Source organism: Grammomys surdaster, unplaced genomic scaffold (genome assembly GCF_004785775.1).
Source record: "Grammomys surdaster isolate TR1022 unplaced genomic scaffold, NIH_TR_1.0 212, whole genome shotgun sequence".
Taxonomy (NCBI): Eukaryota; Metazoa; Chordata; class Mammalia; order Rodentia; family Muridae; genus Grammomys; species Grammomys surdaster.
Window position 1 is genome coordinate 3010599 of NW_021604657.1, and position 15755 is coordinate 3026353.

The window sequence follows — 15755 nt, forward strand, 5'->3', positions numbered from 1 at the left end:
TGCTACATTAAACATGGTTGAAGGAAAGGAATATATACCACTAATTTATCCAATAAAAATATTTAACAGGTCCTATGAGTTACAGGCATTCGCTAGTCTTGGTTGGCTGGGCAATGAATTCAGTGTATTCTTAAGTCATTACCAAACTGCTTGGCTCTGTTCATCCTTGTGAGATTGATGTCAGAGGGCACAGTTTTACTATTAGGACAGCCTGGTCCATTGTTTGAGAATCGAAGCTTCTTCATCGGGGAAAAAATGATCTCAGTAGCACACGACTTCCTCTGGGTACACCACAACTCTGAAGATGGCTAATAATGACCAGGCCTGGCTATTAGGGAAAGCAAAGTCCACTGGCACTGAGTGAACAACCTAGAGGGGTCTTTTCGTCCTCGGAACCTTTCTCCTGGGTCTGTCTCCCCGCCCGGAATCGGAACACCGAAGGGCACGGGCCGGAAGCGCGCGCCGCCGTGGCCTCGGCGTGTCTGGAAGGAGGGATCGACCAGGCCGGCAGCGGAGGAGCGCGGGAAGATGGCGGCCTTCTCCGGTGCGTTGTGGGAATCTTAAGGGTTACGAGCGACTCGCCTCGACCCACGGAGAGCGGGTGGAGTGTGCTGTTGTGGCAGTGGGGTCGGTGGGGTGGAGGGAGACTGGAAAGCTGTCGCCCTCTGGGGACCGGCGCTGTGGGGCAGGGACGGCCGATTCAAGCCGGTCTTTTTCCCGCGGGCGCTGCCTGAGAATTTTCGCTAAGCAGCTTTTCCTTCCACCTTTCTGCCTTCGGCTTTCCCGCCGTACACACTCACCTGCCAAGTCCCGAGGCGTCTGCGCTCCCGTTGTCCGGTTTACTGCCTCTTTGACGTGGCAGTGACTGTTTCAGAACCCTTCTCTGTCTCTGGTCCTGGCCACGATGAGCAGCCGCTGAGCGTGGGGGAAGGGGACATTTGGGGCAAAGGTGATATTGTCCTGTTTGGATTTATCCCCTCCAGACCTTCCCCAATCCCCCCCCCCAAAAAAAAAACAAAGCCACCGATAGTAAAAATGATAGTCATTCGTTAAGCTGTACACTTCAAGAGTTAACATTGAAAGTCAAAGCTAAAGAAAAATATTTTTTTTTCCTCATGGACTAACTATAATTTCGAGAATTAGTTACTTGCTTTGTGATACCAAACAGGATTTGGGATGGGGTACTGAACCCACCAGATGATATTTCTTGTTTTCTCAATTAACCTCTTTACGCACCCACAATTTGGAAAATTCCAACCAGCCTTGAATATACTAAAGATCATTACCCCCTCAATATATACACACATATGTGTGTATGTGTATATGTACATACATATATGCATATATATGTACACACATACATAAATGAACAGATCAAATTAGACATACTATCTTTTTGTGTTATTACCCTATTTAAAGGACAATATTATACTATTATTGGCTGTCTCCTTTTTCTCCTGTAAGAATATCAGGAATTTCAAATCTCAGCCTACAGGGAAAAGCATTAAAATCACTTCTAAGAGGAGTTCTCTCACTTAACACAATTTTAGATCCAAGATCTCTCAAGAGGTTGTAGGTCATTTATAGACTCACATTTTTGGGAGAAATGCACAAATTTTAGGACAAGACAGTATTCTGATATGAACAATGGTAAAAGAATTTGAACATGTATCTGTTTCCCCTTCAAAAGTTTAACTGTTAAACTGTGAAAGACAAGTTTTCTGTAGAAAATATACCTAGCACATGACCAGGAACCTGTAAGATGTAGCCTAAAATTTGCCAAGCAATCCATGGTTGCTATTTGTAACAGTCTTGTAAGCAGCTTGCAATATTCTGTGTGTACCATATTTAAGACCATCACTTTTTATTTTTATTTTATTTTATTTTTTTAACATTTCTATTTATATTTCCATGTCAAGGGAACAGAGGTCTTTCTAAGCAGAGGTCAGGTCAACTTGCTGGAGTTGGTCCTCTCCCACTTTGTGGGGCCAGGAACTTGGTGGGTCCTCAGGCTTGGTGGCAAGTGCCACTGAGCCTGGCCCATTGCTCCCTTTTTTTTCCAGTAGTTTTCATTCTAGGAGACAAAGCATAACTAGACTCTAACAGGCATAGTTATTAGGCAAATCAATCTTATTGTTCATCTTTATGGCTTAATTAGTTTATCCGTGGAAGGGAAGGTTTAGTATCTATCTACCTATAACTGATGTCACTTGAATGATAAAATGACAAAATACTCAGGAACTGCCTACACTATCCATTTATGACTGACCTTTGCAAAATTATTTAAATAAACAGTGTAGTTATGCCTTTAATCCCAGGACTCAAGAAGCAGAGGCAGGCCAGCCTGATCTACAGATTAAATCCCAGGACAGACAGGGGAAATCCTGTCTCAAACCGAGAGACAGACAGACAGACAGACAGACAGACAGACAGAAAATACACACACATCCTTGCATAGGGGAGTGGGGGGAAGAGGGAGAGAAAGAAAGAAAAGAAACCAAAAGGACATAGTAGATCTTCCACCTGACAGTTTCCATTGTTCAGGTTTTCTGTACTGGCATGAACACCCCCCCCACACACACACACACAGTTGACTAGAATTTGTTTTTAATGTTAAAAATAAAAACTATTTCTCAACCTTAAAGAAGCCAATTCTTCTTTTCACGCCCCTTGGGCTATGCAGTGAGAGATGGCTGAGAGGCGTATGAGCTTAGCAAGAAAGAGCGCAGTGTCAAGGTTGAGATAGTAATCAATTCTGAAGCACATGGCCAAAAGTTACCTAGTTCCTATATATATTTGGAAGTTTCTAATTTATTTAAACTGTTTTAGTTTTTTATTGAAACATAGTATTTGGATATAGTTATAGAGTACAATGTGAAGCTTTGGTCCTTAAGTGTGCTTCATAATAGTCAACTAAGGGTAAATAGCATGTTCGTTACCTTAAAGTTGTCATCCCTATCTAGTAAGGAAATTGAAAAACCTCCCAAATAGTCTGAGACATACAGGCTTTATTAGCAACATTTTGGTTATGGCTGCCATTAACTGTGGGCTGTGTGTTTTCTCTAGATCCCAGAGGGTGTAGAAGTAGATGGTCTGGACTAGCCAGGACACAGAACTGCTACACTGTCACCCAGAGAAACAGTAGGGATGCAGGTCTAGGAGCCCACTTGTCAGATTTGTACTCCCTTCTTTAAGAGCTAAATGAGCAGTGGTGGCTACCATGTGCTCATGACACTGTACCAGCAGTGTCACTGCTTTACCTCCCCTTTCCCTGGACCCCCACAGGGAGGTGTGGGAAGCCCCATTTTCTGCAAAGAAAACATATATAGTTTTGTCCCAAGGTCTTCTACAAACAAAAGCTTGGAGTGAACTTAAATCTGTCTCCAAATCTCAACACTCTCAGCAGTACAAAGGTACAATAGAAAAGCCAAACTTCAAAGCTTTCCCCAGTTCTATGGAACTATGGAAGCAGCTTTAAGAGAGTATGATTTATTAATAAGTTTGATTATTAAAATGACTTTTTTTTCCTCAGAAATGGGTGTTATGCCGGAAATTGCACAAGCTGTGGAGGAGATGGATTGGCTGTAAGTATAGAGAACTCAAGTGCAATTGTGACAAATATCTTTCCTATGTAAACAGTAATTTTTAATCAAATATATTTCTGTCTAGCTTAGGAAATGAAATTCAATTCATGGTGATTCTTTAGATCATAATGTTTCCTTTGAACTTTTATTTCTAGCTGGAAAACAATGGTTGGATTTCCACATACAGTTTGTTTTGGGTTGCTTTAGCATGACTCCAGTAGACTAGATGGTTTTCTATTTTTGACTAACTACAAGTCTTCACATGTGATTCTTTTAGTCTACCAACTGATATCCAGGCAGAATCCATCCCATTGATCCTAGGAGGAGGTGATGTGCTTATGGTATGTGTGCATTTAATAAGGTGGTTGGGGGAAAACACATCTGGAGCTGTGTGTGACACTTAAGAATGGAAATGTTTTAACAGATTCATTTTATTCATTCATTAGCTTTGCTAACACATGTACTATGGTCAGTGTATTCTATAGAAGCTGTGGGAATAGGCTTGGAGTGACTTTTTAGTTTTTATTGCAGGAAAATGGTGGGTGGTAGCATAAAGTTTATATACTTGGGATGGTGGAATAACTTGTGGTACAATGAGAAATATACATGGAATCAGGTTGGATTCTTTCTCAAATTAGTTTGTGCATTTGCTGGCAGTGGAGGGTATGGAAGGTTAAGAAATAGGTATCAGTTAGAATTATGGTTTTGTGAATACCAATTATATAGCAAATTGTAGTATAGATCGTAGAATTAGATACTCTTAAGATTAAAACTATGAGGGCTTCAATTGGGTAGTAGTAATGGGAAAGAAAAGAGGAAGACAGATCCTTCCTGAATTGGGAGAGCCGACCCGATAGATAAAAATCAAAGTTGACTGGGGCAGCTAGAGTTGTCTTGGGGCACTTGAAATAATGTTAGCTAGTCAAGTGTTATAAGATCTCTACATGGCATTATGCTGACTTTGATCTCGTTAATTCACAATTTGAACTATAATTAATTTCCCTCCTATTCAGGCTGCAGAAACAGGAAGTGGAAAAACTGGTGTAAGTAATACACTTAAATTTCATTAAAATCTAAATTTTAAAGCTTATTTGAACAGTAGCTTTTATTTTGAAATATTTAATTAAAATTAATCTCCTCTAATATGTAAGAAATGGAGGTTTACCATTGTCTTAGTTAAGGTAATGAATTATCATGGCCAAAAACAACTTGGGGAGGAAAAGGAGACTTACATAAACTAACTCACTGACCACTGAGGGAAGCCAATGCATGAACGCAAACAAGTGGAATCATGGAGGCAGGAGCTGATGCAGAGGCCACAGAGGAGTATTTTGTGCAGGCTTCCTCCCCGTTGACTTTCACAGACTATTTTTTTTTCTTTTTTTATATAGCACCCAGGACCAGCAGCTTGAGTGATACCACCACAATGGGCTGGGCCCTCCCATAACACTAAGAAAATGCCCTTCAGGTTCCCTCCCCTCACTTACTATAGCTTATTTCAAGTTGATAGAAAACTAGCCAGCACAACCATTGCAAGTTATAGTTCTCTTGTTGGCCAACTGTGAAGTCTATAAAGAGTATGCTTTTAGGAATGTCGCTTAAAGAGGTCTTACAGGAGGAGGTATATATCTTGTAATGTTTACAGGCATTTCAGAATTTTGATCCTTCTAAAATAAAAAGACTGCACCCAGAAAATGTATTCACTTTTGACCTAGACTAGGGAGGCAGTTTGAGTTGTAGTATTTTCTGTTCTGCTTGATGTTCATTTTGAAGGTCCTCATTATTTACATTCCAGGCCTACAGCTGGCGTCTGCCTCTCAACTCTGGATCGTCTGATTATTATTTAGGTTTAGTAAATGAAATGGGAGCAGCCATCTGGATAATTCATAATGTACTTGCATAGCCTTAGCCTTATACTGACTACTGTCACTCTCTGACGACTAACACAGGAATATTCCTTTGACAGGCATTTAGTATTCCAGTTATCCAGATAGTGTATGAAACTCTGAAAGACCAACAAGAAGGAAAGAAAGGGAAAACAACTATTAAGACTGGTGCTTCAGGTAATATTTAAATTAATATTTTCTTTTTATAAATTAGTCATTGTCTTGGTTTGCAAGTTCGAGTTTGGGGCTATGCATTTATTGCCCATGTATGTAGCATAACAACCTTTTGATTTTCAGGTTTAGTTTTGCCTTTATAAAAACAACTCTATATATGTATATATTCCAAATAATTTGCAAAATCTTGTCAAATCAAAGGAATTAAGATATAAAATGTAACCTTCTGTTTCTATAAAGCTGTACACTGTATATGGCTACGTCTCACTTTTCTTATATTAATTTGTTTAGTGCTCAACAAGTGGCAAATGAACCCATATGATAGAGGGTCTGCTTTTGGTAAGTACATAATAATTTGATCTCTTCGTTGATAACTCAGAAACTTAAAAAAATGGATACAAATACCAAGAAAATTATGAAAAAGTTGTACATGATTTAATTAACAGATTCAAATATAGTTACTGAAGATAAACAGTGTAGTGCTGAACTAAACATAGACAGTAGAAATAATTCCTAGTGTATATGACAAGTTAATGTGCACATACAAATTATTTCAGTAGGGAAAAGGAAGATTTATTCAGTAGAAGACTCTGGCACCATTGGGGATCCATCTGGAGCAACAAAAAATTGGCTTCTATATATAATAACTAGAAATAAATTTCACATGTACTTGAGATTTAAATTATCTATGTGTGTTTGTGCATTTGTAATATGTAAAAATTTAAATGTAGATGTATATGTATAATTTAGCATGCATAATTTAATGGAAGAAAAACTAACCCAAATTGAAGACATAGAAATTAGAAAAGGAAAGATAGAATGTTTGTTTTTGTTACTGTTTTATTATTTTAATTAACACATTAATTGTGTAAGCTAGTAGGATTCACTGTGGGAGTTCCATGTGTGCAGACGTTGTGTTCTAATTACATGCATCCATCTCCCTTTCTTCTCTTGATCCCCTCCTTAATGTCTTGATTCTCCTGCCTCAGTATTTCCCAAATGTTGGCAGCTCCCTAGAGAACCTTTTACAGAGTTTTCTATTATTCATTATCACATGAGTAAGAACTTAAAATTTTTGAAAAATGAGCTAGGATATTTGGTGAAGAGGTATTTTACGAGTTTCTTTTTGACCAGGTGCTGCATGTGATTTTAAAACATGAATGGGGCAGAATATACAATAATAGAATATTGTATATACAATATTCTACAGAATATACAATATAGAATGGGGCAGAATATACAGTATAGACAAAAGCTCATTTTTTCTTTACATAAGCATCTGTCTGACTGATGTGTAATGTCACTTAGAGCCCCAATACTAGCCAGTAGCACACACTGGTTATTTGTTTGCTTCTCCCTAAATAGTCGGTCAAGCAAAGTGTGATTAGGTCCCATGTCATCCCTTAGTTCCCTTGTTTCACAGCACTGGAACATGGCCTTCTAGACCCAGTATATGTGGGCCATGAGGCTATTATTCATGCAAAATCCTCTAGGGTCTGTGCTCATCTTTTCTGGATTTGTTGATGTGAATTCTTGTCCTAATGGTGATAGTATAGACCCTGGTTGCCAGCATAGCCAAGGAGATGTAGGGATAAAGAGGAAGAACTGCTGCTCTGGAACAAGTAACGACATTATTAGTGAGACTGAATGGCTTTCATTTCATGAAGGATGGTTTGTAAAACCTGTACTGATGTCCGTTTCTATATGCTTGTTTTCCAATGCAGCAATCGGGTCAGATGGTCTGTGTTGTCAGAGCAGAGAAGTGAAGGAGTGGCACGGATGCAGAGCGACTAGAGGACTGCTGAAAGGTACTGGCCAGTTCTCATGTCTGTCTACATGTTAAAACTGTCACTATGGATTCCCCACAGGAGCTTTAAAGCAAAGACCTGAACAGTCTTAGTGACACAGAAAGATCCACAGGTCTTCTGTCACATACAAATGTAACTTAGAAACAATGGGAAGTTGGAACATGAGTCATATGTATGTAACTTGTGTAAATTTCATGGAACTTTACCTTTACAGGGAAACACTACTATGAGGTGTCCTGTCATGACCAAGGGCTATGCCGAGTTGGGTGGTCTACCATGCAGGCTTCCTTAGACCTAGGTAAGTGTTTCTAAAATAACTGAACTGCTTTATATGTATAGGATGTTAGCATATTATTTGAGAGACAAACTAATAGACTTTACTGTAATTTAATTTTATGGACACATAAAGCATTTATCTGTACCTCACTTGGTTCCAGAAAAGACTTGAAATGAGTTACTGCTTGCTCCCTGTTAGCACCTTCAACCCATGGTCTGACAGTGTGAGATCAGATGTTTGGGTTTTATTGCTATGAAGAGACACCATGACGCCCAGACAGTGTGTCTCTATATACTGTCCTAGAACTTGCTCTGTATATCAGGCTGGCCTCGAACTCACTGAAACCTGCTTGCTTCTGCTTCCAGAATTCTGGGATTAAAGTGGTGGGCCCTCACCTCCTAGCTGACTATGGCAATCCATGTAATGAAAACATTTAATTGTGATTGGCTTGCAGTATCAGATTTTATCCATTATCGTCATAGAGGGAAACATAGGAGCATGCAGGCAAGCATAGTGCTAGAGAAGGAGCTGAAAGTGGTATATCTTGATCTGCAGGCAGCAGAAGGAGCCTGTGTGCCTCCTTTGGCATCGCTTAAGCATAGGAGACCTTAAAGCCCTCACCCACAGTGACATACTACCTCCAAGGCCACACCTACTTTAACTAGACCACACCTCCTAATAGTGCCACTCTATATGGACCGAGCATTCAGACACATGAGTCTATGGGGGCCATTCCTATTCAAACCACCACATAGGGACTATAAGATTATGAATGAAGATCAGGCTAAAACTAGCATGCTTGAAACATACACTAATGCATAGATGCTTCAGATTATTGAGTTTGTTAGTGACCAAAGCCAAGAGTGAGGCAGTGTCGCTTGTGTCCATGCTATTGCGTATTTGGCAAAGGTTGACAATGCCCAGATACTGCAGACCTCGGAACCACAGGGAGCCTTATATCATGTAGTCTCCCACACTGCAGTTCTTTTCATTAAGCTCAAACCTTTAGTAAATTACTTTTAAAATCTAGGTACTGACAAGTTTGGATTTGGCTTCGGTGGAACAGGAAAGAAATCTCATAATAAACAATTTGATAATTATGGAGAGGTAAGCTATGATGCTGTTTGTTTACTGTGGAAGTGCTTCTTAAATACAAGTGTTTTCCAAAGATAGTTCTGATTTGGACTTAAAAAAACATAAATAGAGAGTAGTAAATTTTTATTAGCCCCTCCAAAGTACATTAAATTTTCTTTCTTTACTTCATTCTCATTTTGGATCTTACATCTGTGTTATTATTCTTTTTTTAGTTCTAATTATGAAGACTTCAAATATAGTTACTCAGAGCCTAAATCCATAGCAGTAACCCTTAGTAGCATGTTGATTCTTAGAAGCCTTTCAGATATATCTACTATTACACATGACGTATGCTCTCATAAATTTTTGATGATGTATTTCTTAAGGCGAAATCTTACTCTGTAAACTAGGTGCCTGGTGATCCTTCTGCCTCAGCCTCTCCAGTGCTGGGATTACAGGAGTTAGCCACTGTGCCCATCTGTGATAGTCCTTTTTGATACCTGTGTACCTTTAGAGAAGTTCTTTGAAATACTAGTGTCAACTTTTGATTCAGCTGTCTGTGACTTGTTAACTTCATTTCTAATCTCATTTTCTGTTAATGACATTTCACTTTCTGGGTTTTTAGGAATTCACTATGCATGATACCATTGGATGTTACTTAGATATTGATAAAGGGCATGTGAAGTTCTCTAAGAATGGTAAGCTCTCTGGATCTTATCAGCAACAAAGAAATCTGTGACTTGTTTTTAAATTCTCTCATTCTATTCAGTCTTCTTCCCCTATCTAGCTGCCTTTCCTTTCAGTGACTATTTGTTGTGGATTTGCTCTGTGCCATGTACACTAGTAAGTGATGAGACCCCAGAGGAGATGGAGTAGGAGGTTAGCTCTGATGCTTTCATTCTGGTGAGGAGAGGCAGTCATACAGTATTAACAAATAAAGCATGTGAAGGTAAGGGAAAGAAAGGCACGGAGTGAACTGCTGTTTGGGATATGTGCTTTCCAACGGGTGCTCAGAGAAGGCTCTGCTGAAGAGAAGATACTTAAAACAAAGTCATGGTTGGCTTGTGCTGAGAACTGAAGATCGTTTCACGCAGAGGGAAGAGCAAAGGAAAGATTCGGGATGGAAGTGTCTGCACTGCCTTAGTAATAGTGAGGAGATAGACATGTCATGGGCCTGAGCTGGAGGGAGCGACTGAAGTGTTAGCTCAGTGAGATAGGCTGTAGTACCAGCTTTCTTTACTTTTTATTCTGGGTACGATGGAAATAGTGTGGGGTTCTAAGCCAAGTAGTGGCATGTCTCTTTAACAGCCTCGGGCCAGCTGTGTTAAAAACACTAGGAGATAGGAAGTGGGTTGAAATCACCTATAAAGTAAGGGTATATAAATAATAGTACAGATCTGAGGTCTGGTTTCCTATGGCTAAAATCCAGCTAAGTAAAGGAGAATCCAGCAGAGAAGAAAGAGAAGGAGAGAACAGGGGTGCATGGACTCTGGCTACCCAAGGGAAGACAGTGTGTCCCAGAGGAGGGAGAAGTCAATTTGTACCCAGTACTGCTGAAGGGATTGTCCAGAAAGCAGAAGTGACATATTACTACAGGATTTGGTACCTGATGGCTCTTTTGGTAGAACAAGACGGTGGGTGAGCATGAGTCAGACCTGTAGACAACCAGATGCGGAGAAGGAAAGATGTCCTAAAAATGAAACGAGGATTGTGCTTCATTAGTGAGAAGGAAAATGCAATGAATGGAGTGAATGGAGCTGTCGATCAAGGGAGGATGCTCTGTGTCTGTAATGTGGGAGTGTGTGAGCCATGGGGTCTCTAGAGGCAGAGGGCTCGCAGACAGGGAGTAATGAGGCATGTAGACAGGAGGAGGGAGCTGTTAGTGAAGTCAGATGCTGACTTGGTTGGCTCTAGGTAGTCCACTTCATCCATGGGTTCCTTAAGGAAGAGAGAATGAGAAAGTACGGCTGGTCGGAAGACTTTGTTGTGTACGTGGAAAAGCTTCCTTTTAATTTCTCTGGTTTTGTCTGTTTATTTGTTTAAAGGAAAAGATCTTGGTCTGGCATTTGAAATACCAGCACATATGAAAAACCAAGCCCTCTTTCCTGCCTGTGTTTTGAAGGTAATTAGAAGTTTTGCTGTAATCTAAACTGTTTGATTTTTCATTATTTTCATTTTACTGGGCAGTTTGCCATTAGGTTAAATTTTTTTTCTTTTATTCAATGCTAGAATGCTGAATTGAAATTTAACTTTGGTGAAGAAGAATTTAAGTTTCCACCAAAAGATGGTTTTGTTGCTCTTACCAAGGCCCCAGATAGTTACATCGTCAAATCGCAGCACACAGGTATTTATTGCAGCAGAGAGGGTAGGGGTTTCTGGAATAGGGCCTGGAGAGAACCTAGTGCATAGGTCTTCTCTTAGTGAGTTCCGTTTGCCTCCTGCTCTGGTTTAATCAATCTCATTGCTTAACAGATTAATGAACTTCAGTTTGAAAACTTAATTGATGAACTGCTTTTGTGTCTATTAAGGCACTTAAGCTATCTCAGTCTTGATGTCAGTGATATGCTTGGACCCTGTTCTTGTGAAATGCCATAGCAGCATGATAAGTGCTTTCCATGGAGTATTTAGTTTTCACACAGCACCCTGAGGGAGAACTCTTCGTCTTTTACAGGGGCCTGAGGAATAAAGTGTACCTGGTCTTTGCTACTTCTGGGGTCTTCTTTTTTCCACTCATTATACCCCCACCCTGATTTCTCTCCCTAACACTAGAAAAAGAAGGATACAGGGGAAAGAGCTCACAGAATTAAGTTCCTCAATGACCAACAACCACCCACCCACCCACCCTCCCTGCTCCTTGGGGCACTCGAATTTATGTATCCTCTGAAAAGTTCCCAAAATTCCAAATGTCACACAATCACAGAAATTATCTGCAGCTGGTAGAACCATGCCTTTGCTAGAGCACAAAGCAAATCATAGCCACGGAGGACAGTCCGAAGCAGCCCCACATCCCTATACTTGGGATTATAACATTATTATATTATTTCTTTGCACATTTTATAATATTTTATAATATAATATTTGGTTTTTAAAAGAAACCGAAATTTCAGAATTCTCACTACAATGAGGATTTGAAGTAACTTGGCTAAGGTTGCAGAGCAGATACCAGGTAGAACTGAATTTAGATCCAATTCAAAGCTTAACTTGAAGGCTCATTACATTTTCTGTATCATTGCCTGCTATTGTTAGTTTACCCAGCTGAAGAACATTTTTTTTGGTTTGTCACAAAGGAAATGGATTATCTTTACAACTGTATCAATCAATTGTATTCATCCCAACTAGTCTTAAAAAATCCTATTTTGTTAGATTATCTTCTATATTTTACAATTATTACTTAAAATTTGATAGTAGGACATTAGCATTTGTGTTTTACAACATTTTTAGGTGTGTTTTCCATGACCTGCAATCTTTTCTGCTTTCCTAAGGTAATGCACAGGTGTCACAAACAAAATTTCTCCCTAATGCTCCGAAAGCTCTCATTGTGGAACCTTCCAGAGAGTTAGCTGAACAAACCTTGAACAACGTCAAGCAGTTTAAGAAGTATATCGATAATCCTAAATTGCGGTAAGCCTTCTTTATGTGCTCAAATGTTTATTGTTGTTAAGTTTAAAGTGTTGTGGAAGAATGCAATAGAAAGAAACAGAGAGCTGGTGTGCTACACAGTGTTTCTATTCTAGCTTCCTCTCTTTGGACAGAGGTTGATTTCATTCAGTGTTAAATTAATTTCTTCTCTTCACTGTCTAGAAAACCTGCAGCTCTGTGTAGGGTGTTGGCTAACCTAACCTGAGAGTTGACTATAAATAGACTCCCACAGGGTTGGTCCTCTCCCTCTTGGGAGTTCCATGGAAGGAGACCATGAGTTCTGAGTAGACTTTCTCTGTTCCTTTATTTCTTTTGTGAGATAGGATTTTACTGGCCTTAAATTCATCATCTTCTGGCCTCCTAAGTACTGAGATTACAGGTGTGAGCCACCACATTCATCTAGGAATCATTTTTAATTTGTGGAAAGCCAGATTCTGTATGGAGACTATTTTGTGGATTTGAAGCTTGATTTTTGTTACTTTGCTTTTAATTATTTTTTTTTTATTGGAGCAATTTGGGCAATAAAGTTAACTGCTTGGAAATGTACATTTAGGTGGCGTTTAGTATATTTACAATATTGTGTGACTGTTGCCACCTTCTTTTTTTTTTTTTTTTTTTATAAATAATTTATTTATTTTTGAACATGAAATGCTTTTTTATAGCATGTTTTACAAGGGGAGGGGGTAAGAGGGGCCAGGTGGTGGAAAAGTACAAAATCTTCTTGGCCTGTGCCTTGAAACATGTCATGATCTATACGGTACACTGCCTTGAATTATGATCTACCTGCTGTTCTTCAGAAGATATGGTACACTGCTTGAGTTATGGTCTCCCTGCTATTCTTAAGATGATATGGTACACTGCTTTGAGTCTATCTGCAGTTGCTAAGCAGGATCTTGCAGTTGCCAAGCTTCAGAGGACATTGTGTAGGTGGGGAAAGGTAGGGGGTGAGGGTAAGGGCGAGGGTCCTGGCTTCTGGCATCTCCCCCTTCTCTGTTTAGTTAGAGAATGTTGCCACCTTCTTAAAACCAGAAACTTTGAGGTTCTGGTGTTAATAGTGGCCTCACTTGCAAGTTAAGCAAACTGACTTAGTTATAAATTACAGTATGTAAAATAATCCTTAATTGTTTTGAATGGATTAATGCATGTTACTCATTTGGCAGATACTACATACCCTGTGTTGTAAAGCCTAGGCCTGGGATCTAGGCTGGGCTCCAGCAATGACAGTTACCTCCCTTTTACAGAATTCATTATGGAATTGTGGGATAGTGTGGAAGAGGGAGAAATAAGAAAACTACTGTGGAAAATGACTTGAGCATGAGAAAAAGGAAGCTCCTAAGGAGTGGGTGACAGAGTCCCTGCTTAGTGTGAGAGTCTGAGATCTTCAGAGGAGTGGTTTTGGAAACAGACAAGATGCCTGTGTGATGGGATTCATTGCTGTCATTATCTATAAAGACTAGTGTACTGTAGACAAAGGCTGCAAGGGGAGATGAATGAATAATTTAAAAAAAACAGTTTACTGTTGAAGATGGTGAAATTATGGATTGCTAATTGGTATTTAATACAAGTAAGCCCTTACCTCACAACCATCTGTAACTCTAGTTCCAGTAGCTCTGAAATACCCTTCCTTAGGCAGCAGGCATGTATGGTACCTGATGGCTCTTTTGGTAGGACAAGTGGTGGGTGAGCATGAGTCAGACCTGTAGACAACCAGATGCGGAGAAGGAAAGATGTCCTAAAAATGAAACGAGGATTGTGCTTCATTAGTGAGAAGGAAAATGCAATGAATGGAGTGAATGGAGCTGTCGATCAAGGGAGGATGCTCTGTGTCTGTAATGTGGGAGTGTGTGAGCCATGAGGTCTCTAAGGCAGAGGTCTTGTATGTATGTAATGCACATATATTATGTGTATAGGCAAAACACTCATTTACATAAAATAAATCTTACCTTTTTTTTTCTTTTTAACAAGATCACTTTTTTCTTTTTAATGAGCTATGAATAATACTAAATAAAATTTTATCTTAATTTTTCTGGTTATCCCTCCTAAAGACTACTTTTTGATCCTGATTTCCACCCATTCATCTAGAAATATTCTTTATACTAGAAACCAATGTATTTTAAATGATAGAATGTGGATTTTAGCTATGGTGGAGTGGGCTGAGTAGATGAGGACTGATGTTTTCCTCACTCTGAGCTTGCACTCACTCAGCGCCGTTTCTGGCTGTGGAGGTGAAGTACTTTGCTTCCCACCTTCTGTGTCCTCACTGTTCTGTGGCTCTTCTTAGTGACTTAGTCCACATGAAAAAAACGGTCTCCATCAAACTGTAGACCAGACTTTAATCTTTCTCCATTATCATTCTGCCCTTGATTGCAGGGAGCTTCTCATAATTGGTGGCGTTGCAGCTCGGGATCAGCTCTCTGTTCTGGATAATGGGGTAAGTAGTAGTTTTAACTTGGGAATAAATTCTGTTTTGCTAATAAAAATCAAAAGGGGGGTAAAATTTGCAGCAGACCAGAGGAGTATATTTGCTGGAAGATGCTGTGTAGGCACACCTCCTCTCTAACCAGAGTTAGAGGGTAGTAGTTCTTTTAAAATTCTTTATCTGAAATTATTTATTCTGAAATTATGAGTTGTTTACCCTTTGGCTTCTTGAGAATTTTCTTCTAGCCTTTTTGATTAAAAGTCACTGTATGTATGCATGTTTTTATGCATGCATGCTTATATTTTTGATTAAAAAACAAACGAATGCTGAGTGTAAGTATGGATTAAAGTAGATTTTGGAGAAAATAGTCTCTGTAGCACTTGGAAATGATGAGTATTGAGACAGTCTCTGAGCTCAGACATGTGTAAGACTTAAAATCTTACAGACTGCTTAGATGTGCAGTGTAGGACCAAACCTGCTATTTGGGACTTCACAAAGTATATGTCTGTGTGTGTCTGTGTGTGTGTATAAAAAATATGTGTGTATGTATGTAATGTATGTATATATTATTATGCGTGTATTTTATATATATTATATATACATATAATTATATATATATGAAATGAACTTCTTACAAATCCATCTTATTTTCTTTCCATAATATTTAATTGTGAAATCTAGACCATTTTATACTAAGTCAGGTTTCTTCCATTTGCATCTGTACCAACAGATGGAGACAGTCTCTGGTCTCCTATGCATGTGCACACACATGTACAACACACACAGGATGCTCACTGAGGTCAATAGCAAAGGAAAGGCAGAATTATTTGTTTTCTTGACAGTATTTTGTTCTGTTCTGTTCTGTTCTGTTCTGTTCTGTTCTGTTCTGTTCTG

At 39.3% G+C, this 15755-nt stretch overlaps 1 protein-coding gene across 1 annotated transcript in view; it reads left to right on the forward strand.

Annotated features, from left to right (window-relative positions):
- The first annotated feature begins 462 nt into the window (after positions 1–462).
- Ddx1 (DEAD-box helicase 1) overlaps positions 463–15755 on the forward strand; it is a 27500-nt gene continuing 12207 nt past the window's right edge. The window contains exons 1-14 of the mRNA XM_028772202.1: positions 463–544; positions 3533–3584; positions 3862–3925; positions 4598–4627; positions 5551–5647; positions 5936–5983; positions 7369–7452; positions 7667–7750; positions 8760–8836; positions 9429–9501; positions 10849–10925; positions 11033–11147; positions 12286–12424; positions 14813–14873. Coding sequence (XP_028628035.1) covers positions 529–544; positions 3533–3584; positions 3862–3925; positions 4598–4627; positions 5551–5647; positions 5936–5983; positions 7369–7452; positions 7667–7750; positions 8760–8836; positions 9429–9501; positions 10849–10925; positions 11033–11147; positions 12286–12424; positions 14813–14873 — 1017 coding nt within the window. The 5' untranslated portion in view covers positions 463–528. The remainder of the gene's footprint in view (positions 545–3532; positions 3585–3861; positions 3926–4597; positions 4628–5550; positions 5648–5935; positions 5984–7368; positions 7453–7666; positions 7751–8759; positions 8837–9428; positions 9502–10848; positions 10926–11032; positions 11148–12285; positions 12425–14812; positions 14874–15755) is intronic.